This window comes from Notechis scutatus, chromosome 3 (assembly GCF_049901735.1).
Source record: "Notechis scutatus isolate UNSWTSFEM ecotype Mainland chromosome 3, rNotScu1.2, whole genome shotgun sequence".
Lineage (NCBI taxonomy): Eukaryota > Metazoa > Chordata > Lepidosauria > Squamata > Elapidae > Notechis > Notechis scutatus.
This window is the reverse complement of record NC_142011.1, coordinates 157,387,550-157,409,597: the sequence shown is the minus strand read 5'-3', so window position 1 is coordinate 157,409,597 and position 22,048 is coordinate 157,387,550. Positions and strand designations below refer to the sequence as shown.

The following is a 22,048-nucleotide window of genomic DNA, read 5'->3' as shown; positions in this document are numbered from 1 at the left end:
ACAACCATTGTAGCATCCCCATGGTCATGTGATCAAAATTCATTGCTAGGCAACTGGCTCATATTTATGATGGTTACAGTATCGTGGGGTCATGTGATCAGCTTTTACAAGCAAAGTGAATGGGGGAGCCAGATTCATTTAACAGCCGGGTTACTAATCTAACAACTGCAATTGTTCACTTAATAAAAAAATCACTGTAAAACAATGATATGATAATATATTCTATTATAGTATATATATATTTTTAAAAGTCCATAATTGTAAACAGCTGAAAAGTAACTTTAAAAAACTTATGCCAGTGATAAATTAAAGCAAGGGTAATAAGCAAAGATCCTAAATCATAAATGAATGAAGCAAACATATCTCTAGGAATAATGAAAGATAGCCAAATATACCTCTTTAATGAACAAGTTCCACAAAAGGGGAACTCCATGGAAAAACTGTATCTGCTCTGTGGCAGTCTGGTCATATCTCTGGATGGATCTGTAAACAATATACATGAGAGCATCTCAGGAATTTGCGGGAATGGACTACACAGATTTCATAATTCTTTCTATGGCCTATTATACCTACGGTATATATCAGAGAGGCATGGTTGAAACTAAGCACATGCACATACCCAGTACTTTTATTCAGAGTTTCAGTGTGTTAATTATTATTGGGATTTCTATGCCACTCCATTCCATGTTGGTGCTAAGCTGATTAGAAAAAGGATGATATATTAAATGCAAGGGGGGGGAGATACAAAAATAGTGCTGTCAGAATAGCCAGGTTTTTACAGTCCTGCAAAACCCAGGAAGAGAGTGGTAGTCCAGATGTGTGAGGCAAGGGGTTTCATAGAAGGGAACCACTAGAACATATTCATTTAGATATTAAGGGGGGAGGGAGAAAATGAGTATCCCATAACCTTGTCTTTTGTTGTCAGTTTAATGCTATCCTTTTTGAAAGCAATACCATATAAACAAATGTTTTGGGTATTCTAAATGATATTCTAAATAGCGTCATTTTAGTAATTGTATTTTAATTGGTATCATTTTGATATATGATTACATGATGAACTATTTGAGGACAAAGCTGACTCTAGAATGAGAAATTAGATTTTATGCTTGAACTGTTTCAGATACTTTGGGAGCAGCTGATGAGTACTTTGCAAGAATTGACGTGGAAATTGATTGTCCAGAGCCTGGTAATGTTTTAAAAAGTATACCTTTGACGGCAAGGTCTGGAACCCCTAGGATATATGCTCCTAAGGGCCTACAGGTATTCTGTAAAATCATTTTACAAAATGTGGACTATTTCTGTATTTGTTTTCTAAAAGTAATGTATAAACTTCCCCCCCCAGACATTATATATGTGTGCAAAAATAGGATCATCAACAAAACAGCAGTTGCCATTAAAGAATGCTGGGAATATAAAAGTTAATTTGAAGATCATGGTAGGTTTCTTAATTTTTATTCCTTGGAACTAACTTAAAATTATCAGCTAGGTGGTGAATGAGATTAATATAATTGTTTATTATATTAAATAGACTCTTTATTATAAGAATTTATTTGGTTCCATGATATTTTGAAGATAAAGTATGACAAAGCAATAATCAAAACTTGTGGTTAATTTGATGAAACTAAAACAATTGTAAACCTATATTAATAGTATTGTGCCACTTTTTTCAATTTTTATTGAACATTTTAACAACAATTATAAGAACTAATGCAAAAACATAGAGCAGATAAAATGAAAAGGGGGGATACAAAAGAAAAATCTAAAAGTACAGTCAGAAAAAAAAGATAAAGTAGAAAAAAAGACAGAAATAAAAAGAAATAAAGAAATAGCTTCCAATATTCTTCACAGCAGTTATAAGTACAATTATATTTTAATATTTCTCTCTAAATTCTCTCTGCTTTTTTCTAGACAGTTGAGCCAGATAACTGTATATCTATCAATCCTGAGGACCTAATTCTTATACCTGGAGAAGAACAAGAAGTAACTATTGAATTTTCTCCAAAGAACTGTAAAAATTCAGATAGGTAATATAGCATATTTTTAAAAATAATGATATTAAATAACTCCTATTTTTCTAGCCTATCTAACAATAATTTTGTTTCAATAGTATTGTGAAAATAATGGTTTTGCCATCTGGGCCAGAATATAAAGTAACAGTGAAAGGTGATGTGTCAATGGAAGAGAACAAACCACTGGTACAAAAATGCTCCAATTCAGAAGTTCCTCCGATTCTTGCCAACAAGCAGCTTTTGATATGGGGAGGTGTGCAGGTTGGCAGAACAGTGTAAGTGTCAAGAACAATGTAAGCAATGTATGCTTCTTCATTGATTTATAAAGCTTGAGCCACATTTTTAAGCAGTTTATTTAACTGAGTGATGATAAATGAAACCTTAAAGCAAGATTTTTCTAACATACTCATGGTTTAAAGATCTATATTCCTCTGAGAAAATGCCTTGACATTGCATAGAAAATGTTACTACCAAACATACAACTAACTCCTGTTACCAGGAGATTCTTACATGCTGTTATTGTATTTGTGACAATATTGAAGGAAGTCTCATTAGTGCCCACCTACCATAGAATGTGGTAGTCCGAGTGCTTAGTCTTTGAATTGTAATTGCATATGTAGCAAGGCTTTGATTGAAAAATAGTACATTGACCAAACTAGCTCAAAATATGCCATGTTTCAATATGTCATATAAAATTCCAATTTACACTCAGAAAAATACAGTTCACACACAAACTAGCTTGTTGCCTGCTGTTGCCCTCTCTTCTAGCAATCTCCTTTCTCCCTACTTCATAAACAATACCTGTCTTGTTGATCTCTGTTCAGCAAAATTTACACCTCCAAATACCTTCAAAAAGCAGAAAGCAAAATGTAGAAAGAGCATTGAAAAACTGCTCATGTCTTCTGAATCATTCTGACAGTTAGGCAGGATCCCAAAAATTCACTCATGAGGGAAAAATATATTCATGATCTTTGCAAATTAAGAACCATATTAGCTTTTAACGAGAAAACAAAACAACAACAAATTAGTTCTGTAATTGTGATACTGTCTTTTCTAACTTCAACACTTTGTCTTGCGGAACTGATCTTTGTACATACCAATTGACCAGGGAGGACACTTTAACCCAACAGTTTTGCTCCACAATTACACTATTGATTAGGTTTGGCTGTTCTCATGACATAGTACATATAGTCCTCATTTAACTATTGCCTTGACTAGCAATCATCTGACAGTGATGAACAGCAACAGTGATGAAAAAGTAACTTTATCACCAATCCTTGCATTTACAATCTTTGCAGGTCTGTAAAGCAAAGGAAAGCTGAAGTAAGAACACAAGAACAGTTGCAGTTTTATTTAGCAACTGCTTTGCTAAATGTCCAAGTTGCTAGTCACAATTGTGGTCACTAAACTAGGACTACCTATAACCCCATCTGTGACCTAGTTAAGCATATCATAAAAACCTACTCTGTGGAATTGAAGAGTTCAAAAATCTTTGGAAATATTAACACCACTAAAATTGTTTTGCTCAGTAAAATGAAGAAAATAGTAAAGTTTGAGTAATTGTACAACTTTCTCCTCTATGTTTTAACACGGGGGTGTCAAACTCATGTTGTCACGGCAGCATCATGTGACATATCGGGACTATTTTCCCCTTCGCTAAACTGGGCATGGACATGGCCAGTGTATGATGCATCCGGCCCGTGGCCCAGGAGTTTGACAGCCCTGTTTAACATATTTTTAACTGTGAGTCTTTATTAAATTGTACCTTGAGATGGTCTGCAAGCAGGTGTAGATCAATAAATTACTCAATTACTTAATAGTGAAATACTTGTTTAACAAAGTGATCTGTTAATTGCATCCAAAATGCTTAGCCTTAGAAAGCCCAACAATATCTCATTGCAGATGCTATATTTGAAATATTCAATCTTTGAAAAGTTAAGTAATTTAGTACTTCATATATTAAAATACAACCTGACACTTTATTAACAGTTAAATTAGTGATTGCTTTGGCTTCTAAGTAATACAGTTCTTTCTTGGCAGATTTAATATCTTTCTTTAAAAATGCATTTCCTGAGTATAAATAAACTGCCATCAAATGTTATAATTTTTAGGCAACAGAAACTAATTCTGAGAAATGACTCTTCATCAACTTCTCAGCAGTTAAGATTGCTAATAAGGGGTGAGGATCAAGATTGCTTCCAGGTAAGACAAGAAAATGGTAAATAAACCTGATTGAGAATGAGGCTATTTTTGTTTGTGATAACAAAATAACACTAGAATAATGCTTTGTTTTGTTTTTCAAGCTGAAGCCTTCTGTATAGGATGATAATTCCCAAGGTTTATGGTCATTGAATTCAGCAGAATTTGTCAATAAATATGAATAAATTAAAAATCTTATATGATTCAAGACTTTAAATTTTTGAAAAAGATGTTTGTTTTATTTAATGTTAACCAACATTAAAATACCGTATTTATCGGCGTATAACACGCACAGGCGTATAACACGCATCTTCATTTTAAGAGGGAAATTTCAGGAAAGCGCCCGTTTCACCCCCACTCCCACCCCCGCGCGCTTCAATCCACAGTGTCCCATTCTGCCTGCCTGCCTGCCTGCCTTAGTTTCTGGTTGTTTGGGAGCAGCTTCGGCTGAGAATAATAACTATTCGCCTCTTTTACTCAGCCGAAGCTGTTCCGATTCAACGAAGGCAGGCAGGCAGGCAGAACGGAGCACTGCGGGCGGGCGGGTGGGCGGGTGGGGTGGGGGGAGAAACGGGCGCTTCAGGGAAGCTGCGGCAACAGGAAAAGCCCCCGCTTCTTTGAAGCAGTTTCTTCCTGTGCTGGTGGAGGAGCGAGAGAGCGACTGAGAGAGCTGACCCAGAGAGAAGGACAGGCTTCGGTTGCTTCCTCCCTCCCCTTCTTTCATTTGTGTCCTTGATCCCGATCCCAGCAGCATTCACCGAAGGCTTTTAACATATATCGGCGTATAACACGCATACATCATTTGCCCCCTATTTTCAGGGGGAAAAAGTGCGTGTTATACGCCGATAAAACGGTATTTAGTGCTAATTTTGTTAGCGTAAACCAGTGTTCCTGAATATAGTAATTGCCAGTTCTGAAGCCTATCTTTTGGGGAAGTGTTGTCATTTTCTAACTTACAGCTTTGTGAACAAAGCCTCTCTTCAGAAAGTTAATGCATGTAGATTGCTTTGACTCTATTGAGCCTGCACATGGAAAATGTTACAAAGTAGAACTGGGTGTGAATGAAAAATGTTTTCATCAATTAAGATTTTTTGAATTGATGCTAATAAGATTTTAGAGATTTTTTGGTCTTAATTTTGTCTTAATTTGTAGAACAAATTATTTCAAACTAAAAATATTTATTGACAACTTAACTCAGGTAAACTTAGTATGTTTCTTTCCTTCTACATTTGTAGTTGAAAATTGGAGAATATGTATACAATAACTGTGAAATCAAGATCCGCCCAAAGCACGATTACAATATCTGTCTAACATTTACACCGTATCGTTTAGCTTGCATGTCTGCAAAGCTGGAAATGAAACAGCTTGGTGTTCTACCTCAGCTAGGAGTCAAATTCACTGTAAGTTGTCTACTCTACTTATAATGTGATGCTTAAGTTTTTTTACTACATTGTTTTCCTTCATTTCTGAAATAAATTTAGATAATACATATATACTTTTAAATTGGGAAAAATTAGAACATGATCAGAATAAGCTTATACATTACCACAGTTTCTCATTCCTAAGAGAATAAAATATCCTTGAACTTCTGATAATACTTGTCATTTTGGACTTTTCAGTGTACTTTTCAGTTTAGATTTATTATTTGTGAAATTTTAAAATTTATTTTTAACATAATCTATTTAGCCTGTCTGAATTAAATCTCTGACCATGTTGCACTATTGTAATACATTGTAGCTGCTGTTTCCTGACATAGAGGGAGTGTATATTTTTGTTCTGATTAATATGGAGGAATGAGAACTCAAGAAATTATAATCCCCATCTATGTTAAAATATGTATTACTTCACATTACAAGATTTGTATCAGTGGTAAAACTATGTTTATTTGAATGGCACAATTATAAACTTTCTTAAGAAAAGCAGAAAAAAGTGCAGATAAAATAAAATATATTATGGCTTCAGAGATAAAAGAGCTTTAAATGCCATTTCATGACTTTTTTTTGTAAGAAAGATCAGATTGCTGATTTGATTGTGTTGTTGCTGACCTGGGAGATGGGCTGGAGTTCTTTATGGGTTTTTATAATGTGATGGATTTTTTAAAATGTTGTAAGCCACCTAGAATCACCTAGAGTTGGGCAGCTATGTTTGTTTAATAAATAAAAAATAACAAAGAACCTATTCAGTTAGTATTACATATTTAATTAATCTGGTTTTAAAAATAATGCTTGCTGATTAACCATTGTGCTATTTGTGTTCTATATTCAGTGTCATAAGCATGGACCTTGTTCATACAGTATTAATTTTCTTATGTTCTGATAACCCCTCCAATATAAAGTATATACAGTGTGTAGGAGCAAATAGCTGAGTACATAGAGAAGGCAATCTTTCAGACATGGTGCCTTTATGTAGTTTAAAGCTATAGTGTTGACTTGGTAAGCGGGTGTACCTGAAGATCTTTATGCACTTTCATAATTTAGGATCCCCCTTTTTCTTGAACTAAGCAAATGAAAAGCAATATGAAGGGACTCTTTCAATTAATGTAGTTTCTGTTTGTGTTTTTTTCTCTTTGTCTTTTAGATACCATTGTATGGTTATGGAGGAATAAGCAACGTGAGACTAGAAGATGTTAAAAAACATGCTAACAAATATATATTAGGACTGCCTGATTTAGCACCTGGTAAAACAAGTCATACTACTTTCTCTGTACAAAATACGGGCTACCGGGCTGCCTATGTAACAGCATTGTGTTTTAAAAACATTTGTGAAAAAAATATCATGGATCCAAATACAATGAGAATTCTTCCAGAAAAGTTCATCCTTAAGGAAGGTTTGAAGCAGGTAATCAGCCAGCCATGTAATTGCTTGGATAAATACGTATGACCTTTGTAAATTCTTATGCATTTTAAGGTATCAATTCAATTATAATTTTGTTTTGTATCCATACATATTTTTAATCAAATATTATGCACTTACAGAAATATGTGAAATTTAATACAATAATAACTGTCTCTCTCAGAGAATTGCAATTACATATATTCCCTCTGAAGAAATCAAGAATTCATCAGTGTTGTCTACAATTTGCTTGTTTTATGGTGATGAAATTTTGAGACAACAATGTTGCAGGTAAAATCTGTTTCTTTGAAAGCCAAAATAACTTTAAAAACTCATAGCTATTCCCTTAACACTCCTGTTCAGCATCTAAGATAATTGGTTCAAAGGAAGGGAATGAATTCAAATATCAGAAAATTAATTCCATATACTGAAATTTATGCAGTTTTTAATCTATATTATATAAGGTTTTTGTCTGTTTTTGAAATTTAATAATTCAATTTATTGAACCTGTAATTTGGTAAAATGTACTGCAGCAGAGGACTTCCTATATTGCCTTTCAGTTAACTTCATTTTTTGTTTATGGTACTAACATTCCTAATCAAATGCCAATAGTACAATGTCAATTGTACTATTCGCATCAAAGGGCAATTTAACAAGTATCAGATAGATTTATAAATTATTCATTAATGTAAGAGTTCTGAGGTTGTCTTGAACAGTGCTGATAATTGTTAAATTGTCGAACAGTGAATAACAGCATCGTTTTTCCATGTGTTTAAAGTTTTAATTTGAAACTTAGTTGGAACTGTTTTATATTCAGATGACTCCAGTGGGAAGCCTCTAGACTAAAGTGATTCCAGTTGGCTATGTTCCACCTGCATTTTTCAGAACTGTATTTAATAATCTGAAAGATTCTGATTTTTTTTACAGTTCATGTATATTGGAGGCCTGCCAGATCATGATTTTAAAAAAATGTATTCTAAATGGCAGGTTATTATTATGAATCTCTTTAACAGATCAAAACGAATATTAACTTTGGTTGCAGAAAAACCCATGTTCATGCGTTTTATTATAGTCTCTAAAATCTTTACTTTTTGAGTCCCATCATCATGCAGAGGATAGATGAAATTATTGCTGCTCAGAATTTTTTGTAGATGGGTAAAGGAACAAATGGAGTGTTTTATTCCATGGAAGGCATTTAAAGCAAATAATTGTCAGTAAGATTCTTAGGTTAACCATGAATGCTTAAAGTATTGGAAAATGTCTTTTTCTTTATAGAATCAAAATTACATTGATTTTAAATTTCATCCATTGCAGAGGTGGTATTCAGCAGGTTCTGACCAGTTCTAGAGAACTGATACAACTGGAACCACTATTTTTACATACTATTTTTATTTTATCAACTACTTCATGAAGCTAATAGTATCTTTAAAATCATGTTAAAATTTTCTACTTAGAACGATACAACATAAATCTGAAAAATTGCAAAAAATACTTACTCCTGATAATCCGGTAGTAAATATTAACTTTGATGAAGAATTTCTCGGAGAAGACCTGGTGGAAGAAGGTATTCTGAAATTCTATGTAGTTTATATTATATGTATACACTTAAAATGTATTGCTTTCTTTGCATTCCTCTCTCACTTTCTTTGAAGGGGATACCAGGACTCCCGCTTTATTGTCAATAAAGGAACTGAATCTGAAAGTCTGATTCTTCTTCTTGATTCATCTTGTACTAAAATTGAGTTATTTTGAGTTTGTCTCTCATATTTGCTTCATTTTAGGACTATGTAATCTGTTCTACAAATCATTCAGTGGTTCTTTTCTTCCTTCTCTGAGGTTAGCTCTTAACTCTTTTATAGTCACTCATTGAGATTTTGTGACTGAAGTAAAGCCTATGTCTTCTGGTTGCTCCAATACTTTAACACATCACACCACATTGCTGTATGTCTACTTCACTTACCATGTACAAGAGAACCAATTATTTTAGGAATTGGTACAGATATTTAATGGCACTAGCTGATTTTTCCATTGTCATTACTTGGACAAAATTTTAAGAAAAATCTGTTCAGATGATGCAATCCCTCTCCAAAAAGTCCAGAACAAATAGAAGATTCCTGCAACCCTGTATGTAGAGTTTATTTGTTATTGTTTTCATTAGCATTCACTTTATCTGTGAAATTATTTGAGAACACGTTCCACATATGCTGAAACTATAAAGATTATTAATAGGATGCAAAACTATAATAGCAATAGCACTTAGACTTATATACCACTTTATGGTAGTTTACAGCCCTCTCTAAGCGGTTTACAGAGTCAGCATATTGGGTCCTCATTTTATCCACCTCAGAAGGATGGAAGGCTGAGTCAACCTTGAGCCTGGTGGGATTTGAACTGCCAAATTGTAGGCAGCTGGCTGCAGAAGTGGTTTGCAGTACTGCACTCTTACCACTGAGCCAGAGGCTCGTACCATGTTGTTGGTTGTTATTATTATATAATATTGGAATGGCGGAGCTTTTCTTTCATTAATTCAATTTGCCTAATTAATTATTTTCTAGTATATGACCTTCCACAACAGCTAAATGATCTTCAGTATTTTTTGGCAAACATGCGAAAGATTACACTCTCTGTTGTTAATGATTCTGCAAGCACCGTATCTGATATTAGGCCATCTTCAGTACGTCAAGTAGCATTGGAGAGGTAATGGCATTTACTTTTTTAAAAGAATGCTTTAAATTGCTAATAAACAATTCCTTATTAAATACGGGAATTACAGATAAAATTTAAAAAATAGATCTTAGTGGTCAATTAATATGCACCAGTAAATTTTAACACAGTGTATCTGAATAAAATGTATTTTTAACTCGTGTGTTAATGATATCTTTTCTCTTTGTTTCATTTTGTTTAGAGTAAAATTGTAAAATTTAAAAAATGTAGCCCAAGAATAAGAGTAAAATTACTCTCACATGACACCCTATCATGGATTTGGTCCTAAAGTCCCTTTCTTTCTCAGGAATTCCAGGGAAAGAACAGTTTTTGGGTCTAGAATTGTTTTGAAAATTTTTACCTAGGAGCTGGAAAACATCAATATTTCTTGGTTTCTCCCTTGGAAAATGTGTGAAGTTGAGAAATTTGAAGGGAGGGGGAAAGGAAGCATACTGGGTTTCAAGGAACGGAGGACCTGTCTTCTTTTCTTTGAGATTTATGTGGCTGTCTATCTTAAGCAATAGCTCTGGATGACTCATTATACACAATATTAAGAAAGAAAAATCTAAATACAAACAGACAATAAATACACATAAAAAAGGCAAGGCATTTTACCCTTTAGCTTCTGTTACAAGCTCATTGATATTGAGCTCTGTTACATTTAGCCCTAAATGTTTTGTAGATAGTATTTGGCTTATGACCCTAGTGGAGCTTGCCCATGGTCACCATCTGTTGTAACAGTCATAAAACTTGGTAATTGTCTTTAAATTACACTTTTCCCTCTTTATTCTCCTAATAATTAGTGATTAATTAGTTTTTAACTGTTTAAAGACCAGGTATTCCTGAGAAATCTGCTATGACTCTGGATGTACTACCTGTAAAAGGACCTCATGGCTGTGCCCTATCTTCAAAAAATGATGGCCTAAATGAAAATACCCTTGTTTCTCATGACACTTGGACTCTTCAACCAGAATTCATGATTCTCACAGCTCCTTTTCAAAGTGAGTAACTTAGCAAGTTTTAGTACATAATAAAAATATTGTTGCGACTTTTTCCCTGTTGATGTAGTCTTATATTTGAAAATTATTAATCATACAATATAATGGGATCTTGGAATCTGATAATTCTCCAGCTTGAATAATCAGTTACCAATTCAGAAAAAATGGATATCATTTTTGTCAAAATTTACAAGTTTGTTTAAGTTAACAGTAAGTATATAAAATGTTTGTAAATTCAAATATTTGTGGAAGATATCTGAAAATTCATGCAATTCTTATTTCAAAAGGTGGTGCAACAGTTACTAAATATACACAAATAACGAATAACTCAAACCGATCATTGAAATTTGAACTATCATGGCCTGCTCATTGTCTTACAGTAACTCCTCAACATGGAACTATTGAACCAGGGTACGTACTTCTGTTGTTTCTGAATATTTAATGAGAACAGATAGATAATGCCTTTTGATTCTGTATTCATTTACCTGAAAATGTCATTGAATTCAGAATATATACATAGAATTATACTGTGAGTCAAATGAATTTCATTTTGTTACACACTGAATCTGTGTGGCGGTGATGGCGAACCTATGGCACGCATGCTGGAAGTGGCGTGCAGAGCCATTTCCCCCAGCACACGAGAGCTCGCCTGGAAGAGCCCCACTGTGCATGCGCACACGCTGCCGTCGCCCGACACCTGATTGTCGGGTATCTGGTGTGCATACGTGGGGGGCTGGGGGTGTGCAGAAATGGGCAGTGCGTGCGCTGGGGGGGTCATGCATGCATGTGCAGATGGATGGCACGGGGGGTGATCGCATGCGCAGACGCACTGCGTGCTGCAAGGGGATCACTCACACAGGCGCAGGCACAGGCGTGCAGCGTCCAGCAAGGGGAACACATGCGCAGCCACACAGTGTGCTGCAGGGGGATCGCGCAGTATCCGGCAAGGGGATTGCATGCACATGCACAGATGCGCTGCACGCTGCAAGGATATTTTTGAGCTATTTTATATACGATATAATAAAATTAATCTGTGGTGTTCTAGTGCTTTATGGACGTTTTGCTAAATGATTCATCAGCATATGAACTTTTTCATTATACTGTAACTCCTTAACCAAGAAAGTTTATGATTCTTCTATACAAATCAAAGTATTATAATTTCTTATATTAAGTTTTCTCGTTTCACTTAAGTTCAGAACTAAGCACTGAATTCATTTTCTAGGAGCAATATTTCAATTCATGTGAGTCCAAATCCATCACTCGCAGATAATAAATCAATATTTCCATGGAGTGGCCTTATATACATACTTTGTGATGGTGGACAAAAAGTAAGTGCTTCAAAAAATGTGCCAAAGTTCTAAAATAAAATGTTACTCATGTTATCATACCTAGTTTTAATATTGTAAGCATCCATATTTTCTGAAAGATTTGGGAAGGGACTGCAGAGAAAATTGCAATGGAATAACAAATATGAATCTTTGAACTCTGTTTGGAAGGGCCCAGAGCTTTGTACCTGTTACGGAAAAAATAAGTACATACGTACTCAGGCACTTTTGATTTATTCCAACATGAGACTTAACTGATTATCAAACCCCATCAATCTCATCAGTTTATTGAACTTTATTCCAGTGAATATGGCAACATTATAGGAACAACAATGATAATCTGAAAAATGGTGAACATGCTTTGCAAATTGAAAATAAATTGAGACTATTTTAAATAGTTACAAAAAACATGCAAATTTAAATGAAAATCTTCATCAGTATCAACAAGGCATAGCATATCTTCTTCATATCAATCTTTATTCTACATTGCCCCTTTATATTCAAAATATTAATTGATTGCCTGACAAATAGGGTACTGTCTCCAAAACCAGATGATATATAAGATAAGACAAAGGACATCATTTCACATGAATGGGATATCATTTCACATGATTCACATTTTAATTCAGCTAATAAAAACTGGAATAAAACTTTTAGCATTTACCGGTAGTTCTTGCTTAGTGACTATTTTGCTTAGTGACCATTTGAAGTTACAATGGTGTAAAACAAGACAGCTTTGTGACCAGAACACCATTTAGGCACTTCATAACCAGCACAAACATACAATCATCACAGCATCCTGTGGTCATGTGATCACAATTTGCATGTTTTCCCACCATTTTGCTATAAGATTTAATGGAGAATATGGAAATAAAGTCATATGTTGCAGTCATGTGATGTTTCACTTAATTACTTGCTATTTAATGACTAACGGAGAAGTGATGTAAAGCCACTGTGATCACATGATTTTACATTTAGTGATTCTTGCATTAGCAATGGGGTTGCTAGTCCTGATTGTGGTTGCTAAAAAAGAGCTAACTATATTTTACAAGAACATTGAATCATATCTTGTAATCTTTGCGTCTTTACTTGGCTTAGTATTATTGTTTTATACTCCCATAAAAATAAGGAAGAAAAATCTGTTTATGAAAATTTCAGATATATCTTGATTAGAACAGGAGCAAGAAACTCATGCATTATATCATCTGATAAAAAAATTCATCTGGATCACAGGAATTCCTTTGCATGATTTAAATAATAACTCTTGTAATAATAGCAATGTAGCCAAATCATTCTTAGATTTTTAGATTTATTGGGTTTTTTTTTATAAAAAAAAATCATTTGCTCATTTGAAACCAATGAATCAGGTCTATTAGGTCAAATATAATTGTTGGAGAGACTGTTGATTAAGTTCTATTTGTACAATTAGGAACCTACGACTGTAGGAAAAACGACTGTTTCTTTTGTTCTTCGGTGTAGAAATTAAATGTCAGCATTTCAGCAAACCTCCACTCCAACTAATAACTCCGAGACAGACATCTTCTCAAAAGTTCCTTTTATTTTGGAATGTAACTGGCACAACAAGGCTTCCTTGCAATAAATAAAAACTACAAATCCATCTCCTGCACCCATCATCACATCACATGCCCCAATCACCATCCGTCCTAACTTAAAACTTCCCTCACTTATGCACAAAATAACATGACCTTGAATTAGAAAAAAAATGTTATGTCTAACTACATACACTCCAAGAAATTCTCCTGTCCCACTTTCCCAGACTCAAAATGTGGCAGTGTGAGAGCATCTGGTCTTAATATGGCTTCCAAAGCTAACACTAATGATTTTTTATCATTATGCCCAATAATTCTGATTTATAGCATTTAAGGAACATTCAACATACAACATAGAGATGAAATTAGTAATTCCAAAAGAGGAGTTATTTTTCCAGATTGAGATTCATTTTTTCTTGCTGTATAAAGTAATAATTCATTTTTCTTGCTGTAATAATCCAACCCTATATATCAGTGTTGCCAACCTTTTGGATCCCAGGGCCCACCAAATTCATACTTTTAAATCCTGAGGATCATTAATACAATTTTTTTTAAAAGCTAATATATTTTTATATATATATATATATATATAGTATTCAGCTTTGTTCGGGTATTTTCCCACGTCATTATAGTTGTGCTTTTAAAGTTGTAGCAACGTTTCGGCAGAATCTCATCTGCCATCATCAGGCTTCTGAACAACTTTAAAAGCACAACTATAATGACGGGAAAATACCCGAACAAAGCTGAATACCATACATGTAAGTACCCGGAAAACTTGTGTGTGTGTGTATGTATATATATATATATGCAGGTCTTGGCGTGTTCGGGTCTTTTCTGGTGTAAGATTGAGAGCATCTTGCCAAGATGCTCTCAATCTTACACCTAAAGACCCGAACACGCCAAGACCTGCATACCTGTACCCATGAAAATCTATGATAGATAGATAGATAGATAGATAGATAGATGATAGATAGATAGATAGATAGATAGATAGATAGATAGATAGATAGATAGATAGATAGATAGATAGATTAGATATAGATATAGATATAGATATGGCATTCAGCTTTGTTCGGGTATTTTCCCACGTCATTGTAGTTGTACTTTTAAAGTTGTAGCAACGTTTCGGCAGAATCTCATCTGCCATCATCAGGCTTCTGTATAGTGTTCATCTGGATGAACACTATACAGAAGCCTGATGCCACTATACAGAAGCCCCTATACAGAGGCCCAGATGAACACTATACAGAAGCCTGATGATGGCAGATGAGATTCTGCCGAAACGCGTTGCTACAACTTTAAAAGCACAACTACAATGACGTGGGGAAATACCCGAACAAAGCTGAATGCCATACATGTAAGTACCAGCGAAAACTTAAGAAAACAAATATATATATATGTTTTCTGAGGTTCTCATGGTATTTGTATGTGGATCTTTGGTTATTCGGGTTTTCTCCCGCGTAAGATTGGAAGTATCTGAGCAGCGTTTCGATGAAGTCTCATTCATCATCTTCAGGCTTCTGTCTTCAGCTCTGTGCTTCTCAGAGTGATGTGAGCTTGCAGCTGCTTCTTCCTTTTAACTGCTAGTGGGGGGTGTGACTTGATTGGGTGGGGGCTTGGCTGTGTTCTGATTGGGTGGGGTGTGTTCTCATTGGTTGGGGGTTTGGCTGTGTTCTGATTGGTTGGGGTTGGCCATGTTCTGATTGGCTGGAGGTGTGTTCTGTTCAGGTGGGGGCTTGGTTGTGCTCAGGTTGGTCTTAGTTACTGGGGGATTTGAGCTGGTGAGCTGTGATCTTGCTGTTTGGCTTCGGAGTTCGTGGTCGTGCTGCATCTTCATGGTGGGGTCAGTTCGCTTCATGTATGGCTCAGAGTGGTTTGAAGTGGGTAGTGATGCAGCTGCAGTGCGGCTTCTGGTCTGTGGTCGTGTCTCATCTTCTGTGTGGGTGTGAGTCTGCTTTTTACGTGAAAGTGTGGTGGTGGCATCTTGTGTGGCCCTCGTGGGTGTGGGTCTGGTGTCATTCATCATGTTAGGCACTCGTCTGTTCATGAGGGCGGGTTTCCAAATGGCTGGTAAGCGGGAGGTGTCATCTCTTTTATTCATGCTGTGTGGGCGTTTTTCTATCTCTATGGCTTCTCTGATTATTCTGTTGTTGAAGTGTTCAGTTTTGGCGATAGTTCTGGTATTTTTAAAGTCAATCTCATGTCCTGTGGCTTTGAGGTGTTGGACCAGGGAAGAGGTCGGTTCTTCTTTTTTGATTGAGTTCTTATGTTCTTCAATGCGTGCACTTATTCTTCTGTTAGTTTGTCCAATGTATGTGGTGGGGCAGGTGGTGCAAGGGATTTCGTATACTCCTTGGTTTTCTAACTCGATTTTGTCTTTAGGGTTTCTTAGGATGGTGGACATTTTTCTGTTTGTGCAGAATGCTGTTTTAATGTTGTGTTTTTGGAGGATCTTGCTGATTTTGTCTGTAGTGCCTTTTTATATATGGGAGGAGGGCTTTGTCGTTTCTCTTGTTCTCTGTCTTGGATTTTGGTTGGGGTTTTTCTTTTTGGATTAGGTGGGTAATCTTCTTTCTTTGGAATCCATTGGCTGTTAGTACGTTGGTGAGAGTGTTTAGTTCGGTTTTTAGGTGTTGTTCATCAGCTAAGCATTTTGTTCTGGAGATGAGTGTCTCAGCTACGGAATTGATCTGTGCTGGGTGGTGGTGTGAGAGTGCATGTAGATAGCGGTTTGTATGTGTTTTCTTCTGGTAGATGGTGTGTCCTAGGGAGCCATTGGGTTTTTGTATACCAAGACATCTAGGAAGGGAAGTTGATTGTTAGCTTCTGTTTCCATGGTGAATTGTATTTTGGGGTGTAGGCTGTTGAGGTGTGTGAGGAAGTTGTTCAGTTTTTTTTCTTTCCCGTGTGGCCAGATTATGAAGGTGTCATCTACGTATCTGAGCCAGAGTTTGGGTTTGTGATCATATTTTCTAGAGCTTGTGTTTCAAAGTGTTCCATGTAGAGGTTTGCGATGACAGGTGAGAGGGGTGATCCCATGGGTGCTCCTTCTATTTGTTTGTATTTTTGTCCATTGTAGGTGAAGTATGTATTGGATAGACAGTGGTTGGTCAGATCTAGGATGTGGTGGGGGGTTGTATTTGTTTTGGATGGCTGTCAAGGCTTCTTTTATTGGCACTTGGGTGAAGAGGGATATGACATCGAAGCTCACTAGTAGGTCGCTGGGTTGTAAGTTTTGTTTCTTTATGATCTTGATGAACTGGAATGAGTTTCTTACATGTCAGTTGATGGATTCTGCATAGGGCTGTAGTTGTTTGGCGAGAAATTTGGCTAGGTTTTTGTAGAGGTGAGCCTATGGAGCTGACTATTGGTCTAAGTGGAGTTCCTTCTTTGTGTATCTTGGGGAGACCATAAAGCTTAGGGCATCTGGATGATTTCTCTCTGGGTATGATTCTTTGCTGGATTTCTTCACTGATGGGGAGGCTTTTATTTTGGATCTGGTGGTTTTTCTAGGTAGGTAGTGGGGTCTGTCTTTAGGGGTTTGTATGTGGGGTCTAGGAGTAGGTTGGTTAACTTGGTTTGGTAGTCAGATGTGTTCATAACCACTGTCGCATTGCCCTTGTCTGCTGGTAGGATTATTATGCTGGTGTCTTCTTTCAGGTTACGTAGTGCAGTTTGTTCTTCTTTGGATAAATTGCTTTGGATAAGTTGCAATCTTACGCGGGAGAAAACCCGAATAACCAAAGATACACACACACACACACACACACACACACACATATATATATATATATATATATATATATATATATATATATATATATATATATATATATATATATATAATTTATATTTATATTTATATTTATTTATTTATATTTATATTTATATATTTAATATAAAAATTATACACACACACACTTATAACAAAAACGTAAAAGCTTAATGATAACACATATAACATTTTGGGTGGAAGCCTCCCCCCACCTGCACCTTCCAAAGAGACAGAAGAGCCTTTCAGATGCCAGGTGGAAGATTGAGAGAGCTCAGATCTGCAGCTGAGGAAAAGCTGGGGGGGAGGTGGCTCTTCCAACCTCTCCTGGAGACAGGCAAGGAAAGGTGTCCCTCGGGGCACTTTGCTCGCTTTAGCACTTTGCTGCCAAACCCAGCCACAGCCAGTGATTATTTGGGGGAGGGGGGAGAGAGAGAGAGAGAGCATCTCTCGCATTACCAGGGGAGGAAAGGAGATGAAACAAACTCACTCTTTCACTGAGACCTACAACACACCAATCTACCACGTTCCAGGAGATCTTAAAAACCACTAAATGCTCCCACTTGCCATTCCCGCATCTCCTGGCTCAGGTCCTTGAGATGCACACTCCCACACATGGCGGCAACAACAGTTCCCTCCCCCAGCACCCACTGTCAGCTCTCCCCATTAGTTCTCTGGCTTTGAATTGCTCCTGACTCTCTCTCTTTCCACCATCCCCCTTCCCCCACGCCCACGTACAGGCAGGAAAGGAAAGGGAGACAGAGCCATGCGCAACTCTCTGCTTTTCCAGCCCTTGCTGCCTCTCCCAACATTGAAGCCTTAGAAACGCGGGCAAAGCCACCACAGCAGTAGCGCCCTGAGTTGCTTGCTTCTCCACTATTGCCCCCTCCTCCAGCAACACCTTCTTTGGGTAGGGCGATTCTTAACTAACCGAGCATGCTACAGCAACTCAGGGCGGTACCACTGCGGTGGCTTTGCCTGCATCTCCAAGGCTTCAATGTTGGGAGAGGCAGCGAGGGCTGGAAGAGCAGAGAGCTGCGCACGGCTCCGTCTCCCTTTCCTTTCCTGCCTGCACGTGGTCACGGGGGGGGGGGGAGGAAAGAGGCGGGAGCAATTCAAAGTTAGAAAACTAATGGGGAGAACTAATAGTGGGTGCTGAGGTTGTTGCTGCCGCTGCCATGTGTGGGAGCTGGTTGGTGCGTGCATCTCAGGGACCTGACTCCGGGGTCCCTCGAAGAGCTGGGAGGCGAGAGAACTGCGTAGCACAAATTAATTGCTTTCAGGGCCATTTCTTCTGCGGCCCACCAAAATTTTTGCGTGGCCCACCAGTGGTCTGCGGCCCACCAGTTGGTGATCACTGCTATATATAATTCATAAAAATATCCAAAACAGTAATTAAATCAGCTGATTGTTAAAAGCATATTTTAAATTATGAAATATATATATTTTTAATAATTGCACTTTTTAAAACCATATTGAATTAATAAAACAGACTTCCCAAAAAACAATGTTATGGGAGCTTAATTAGATATAACAATAGAACTTATATTACTGTGATCTAATTAATCAAAGATTAAAATCAGGAGCAACTCTTTTAAAAGACTGAAGAAAAATATAATCCTTTAGTAATGGATTCAAATGTTATATAGATTTAAAATGTGTTCCATATATGTAATATAAATGAACTTGAAATAGTATCATGATCCATTAAAAAACAAAAAAAATGATTAAAACTATTCTTTATAATTATCTGGTAAAAAGTATATTTTAAAATAAAAAATATTAATAGGTCTAAATATATAATCACCAAAAATAAAAATACATCAGATATATCTTGGTTCTACAAGTAAATTTTAAAAAACTAATCAAAATTATTATTTTGACATCAGCATTCTGGAGCTGCACTTAAACACTAGCAATTGCCTAAGTGAACAAGAGTGCACAAAACTTTACATCTTTTAATAAAACTTGTTGGAAAATATGCTATCTGACTTCTGATTTGCCTCATAGATTGAAACTACTCTCTTCTAATAGTGTCTAGCAAAGCTTAAATTACCATAATGTCAAACAGACTGGTCCATCTCTCCAGTAAAAAATCCTTATCAGGAAAAATGGAAATGAAGATATTATTTATTATTTTCACATTGTACTTGAATTGTAGTAATCCATTCCTAAATGTTAGGGTATGTGTCTTAGATGGCAGTTCTAAATAGGTATCCCATATATAAACTTGAGACAAATCATAGAAAAATGTATGAATTTTATGTCTTTCTATTATGTACAGCTTGTTAAGGTTCAAATTCAGGAAAATATGACTGAGAAGTCATCTAAAAAGAGCTCACTAACGGCTAAAATGGGTGCTCATCAGCAACAGTCTGAACCAGCTGTTACTCACAAAGAACCATGCCAGAAAAAACAGCTGACCAAACTTGAAGTTAAAAATCGGACCATATTTTTTCCTGAGACAAAATCTGGGGAATATTCAGGTAAATTCTAACTTAGGTATATTGGTATCCTTGGGGCACATGTTTTTAGTGCTAACAGGGAGAGAGACACATATATACAGAGAGAATAAAATAAAAAATCAATTCTAGCATTAACATTAAGAGCCTCAGTGTTGCAGTGGTTAAGAGTGCAGTCCTGCAAGCTACTCCTACTGCAATTTGGCTAGATTGAATCCCACCAGTCTCAAGGTTTACTCAGCCTTCCATCCTTCCAAGATGGATAAAACGAGGACCCAAATTGTTGGGGGCAATATGCTGACTCTGTAAACCGCTTAGAGAGGGCTTTAAAGCACTATAAAGCGGTATGTAAGTCTAAGAGCTATTGCAAAATCTTTTCACTGTCTTTGCTGTGTCTTTCTTAGATTTAGCTTTTCTCAGGAACATTTCCTACATATGGTTAAAGTTTTTGAGGGAGAAGCTAGGTTTGAAAAGGAGGCACCAAAGGCAGCAAAGTGCTTCTGCTTTGGCCATGGCGGCTTGGTGCAAAAGATGAAAGAATGGTGCAGGGTACTGGGAGAGAAAGCAGTTGACAAATGAATGCTTGCCGGGGGCAGCTGAAGCTTCCCGGGATGTAGAAAACAGGCCCAGAATCATGCAAGCCTGGGGTTTCTTGTCATCCCTCAAGGCAGAGTGCAGGATGGCCCAAAAGGCAGAGATAAGGGGGAGGGGGAGGTAGTTGAAGACAGTCCCTTAGCTTACTGCGGTTCGGGGCTGGGAGAAACCATATCTGGAATGGCTTGGCTTGGGATGGGTAGTCACTTAATTACCTGCAACTCTCGGTTAACAATCACAATGCTGAGTGTTGGGATTGTCATTAGTTGGGAAGTTGGGAAGTCAGTTGGGAAGTCATTGTGGTCAAATTATATCTCACTTTATAACTGTACCCGACTTAACAATGGAAATTCTAATCCCATTGTGATAAAAAACAACAACCGAGGAGTACTTGCATGAACTGCTGTGCGACTCTTCAGATTCAGCCTTCAGAAAATGCTGGAGGAATATTTGTCTTCTGTAGGAAAGCAACAATACTATAGCTACAACTTCTTACCACTCCTGACCAAATAAGCAGTTTAGATGTTCAACAAACTGCTTGTTTCTATGGACTGCTGTGAAATTTACCATTAGCATTTTATTGTTTGGCCATTTTATTTTACAGAAAAATACCTAGAAATTGAAAATAATGGAGATGAAAATTTGAAGTGGTTTTTGACTTCTTTTGCACCACCATATGTCAAGGTTAGTAAAAAAAAAATCTGGTTTTCAAAGATTGGGACAAAAAAAATTATAGAAGAAAAATTTCTACAGAAGTTCTAGTAAAGAAACAATCTGCTCATTTAAGCAGTTTGTGTTGTGTTTTTATTGATTTTTGCAGTCATTCTCTGCAACTATTTATTAAACATGGTTTATTCAAAGCACTATGTAGGTTAACATGCTTTTCTTCAATTAAAAAACTAGTTAACCAGGACATATGAGCTACTGTAATTACAGCTATTGCTAACTTACATATCGCTGATATAAAAGCTTGGATCAAATTGGAAAGTGAAATCATTTATATTAAATGTTATTTTCACATTATTACAGAAAACAACTTCATATTTCATTCAGTAATATTGATTGCTTTAATAAGAAAGTATTTTCTTACATACAAGAAAAGTTTGCTACATACCATATGTAGAAAAGGAGTTACATCACCAGAACAGCAGGTGTGGATAGAATGTTTTGTAAAACTCTGTTTAATAAAAACCTCCTTTTTGTTTTAAGAAAACACTTTAGAATTGTCTAGAAAACCCACGATTCACCATGTCATTGTTTTAGAGATAAACAGAATGACCATGGGTGGACAAAAAAGCACTGGCAGAAGGAGTGAGTTCTGACTTCCAGACAGTTTCCAACTTGATTTTGCTTGTGGGAAGCTGGCAGAGACCGTCAGAAATCACATCACTGGATTGCGGTGGTGTGGCACTGCTGCACAGCTATTTTGCCAACACAATCCTTGAGATTTCATTCCTATGGGAGTAGTGGGTTCTGGATTTTGGATGCATTCTTTAAAACAGCTCATTTGAGGTACTTTGATTAAACAAATGTTGCCCTATGACTGTTTCACCCTGTTGAAGGTTACAGACAGACAAACATATAGTAATATATAGATTTAATGC

General features: G+C 36.4%; 1 protein-coding gene across 2 annotated transcripts in view; it reads left to right on the top strand.

The window, feature by feature from the left end:
* The window catches only part of CEP192 (centrosomal protein 192), a 66,490-nt gene that overhangs the window by 36,572 nt on the left and 7,870 nt on the right, over positions 1-22,048 (top strand). For both annotated transcript variants that reach the window (XM_026671962.2, XM_087961481.1), the window contains exons 27-41: positions 1,121-1,260; positions 1,343-1,435; positions 1,909-2,024; positions 2,108-2,284; positions 4,121-4,211; positions 5,444-5,608; positions 6,786-7,046; positions 7,225-7,331; positions 8,495-8,604; positions 9,596-9,737; positions 10,575-10,744; positions 11,029-11,152; positions 11,964-12,069; positions 19,673-19,874; positions 21,049-21,128. In XM_026671962.2, the coding sequence (XP_026527747.2) occupies positions 1,121-1,260; positions 1,343-1,435; positions 1,909-2,024; positions 2,108-2,284; positions 4,121-4,211; positions 5,444-5,608; positions 6,786-7,046; positions 7,225-7,331; positions 8,495-8,604; positions 9,596-9,737; positions 10,575-10,744; positions 11,029-11,152; positions 11,964-12,069; positions 19,673-19,874; positions 21,049-21,128 (2,084 nt within the window). The remainder of the gene's footprint in view (positions 1-1,120; positions 1,261-1,342; positions 1,436-1,908; positions 2,025-2,107; positions 2,285-4,120; positions 4,212-5,443; positions 5,609-6,785; positions 7,047-7,224; positions 7,332-8,494; positions 8,605-9,595; positions 9,738-10,574; positions 10,745-11,028; positions 11,153-11,963; positions 12,070-19,672; positions 19,875-21,048; positions 21,129-22,048) is intronic.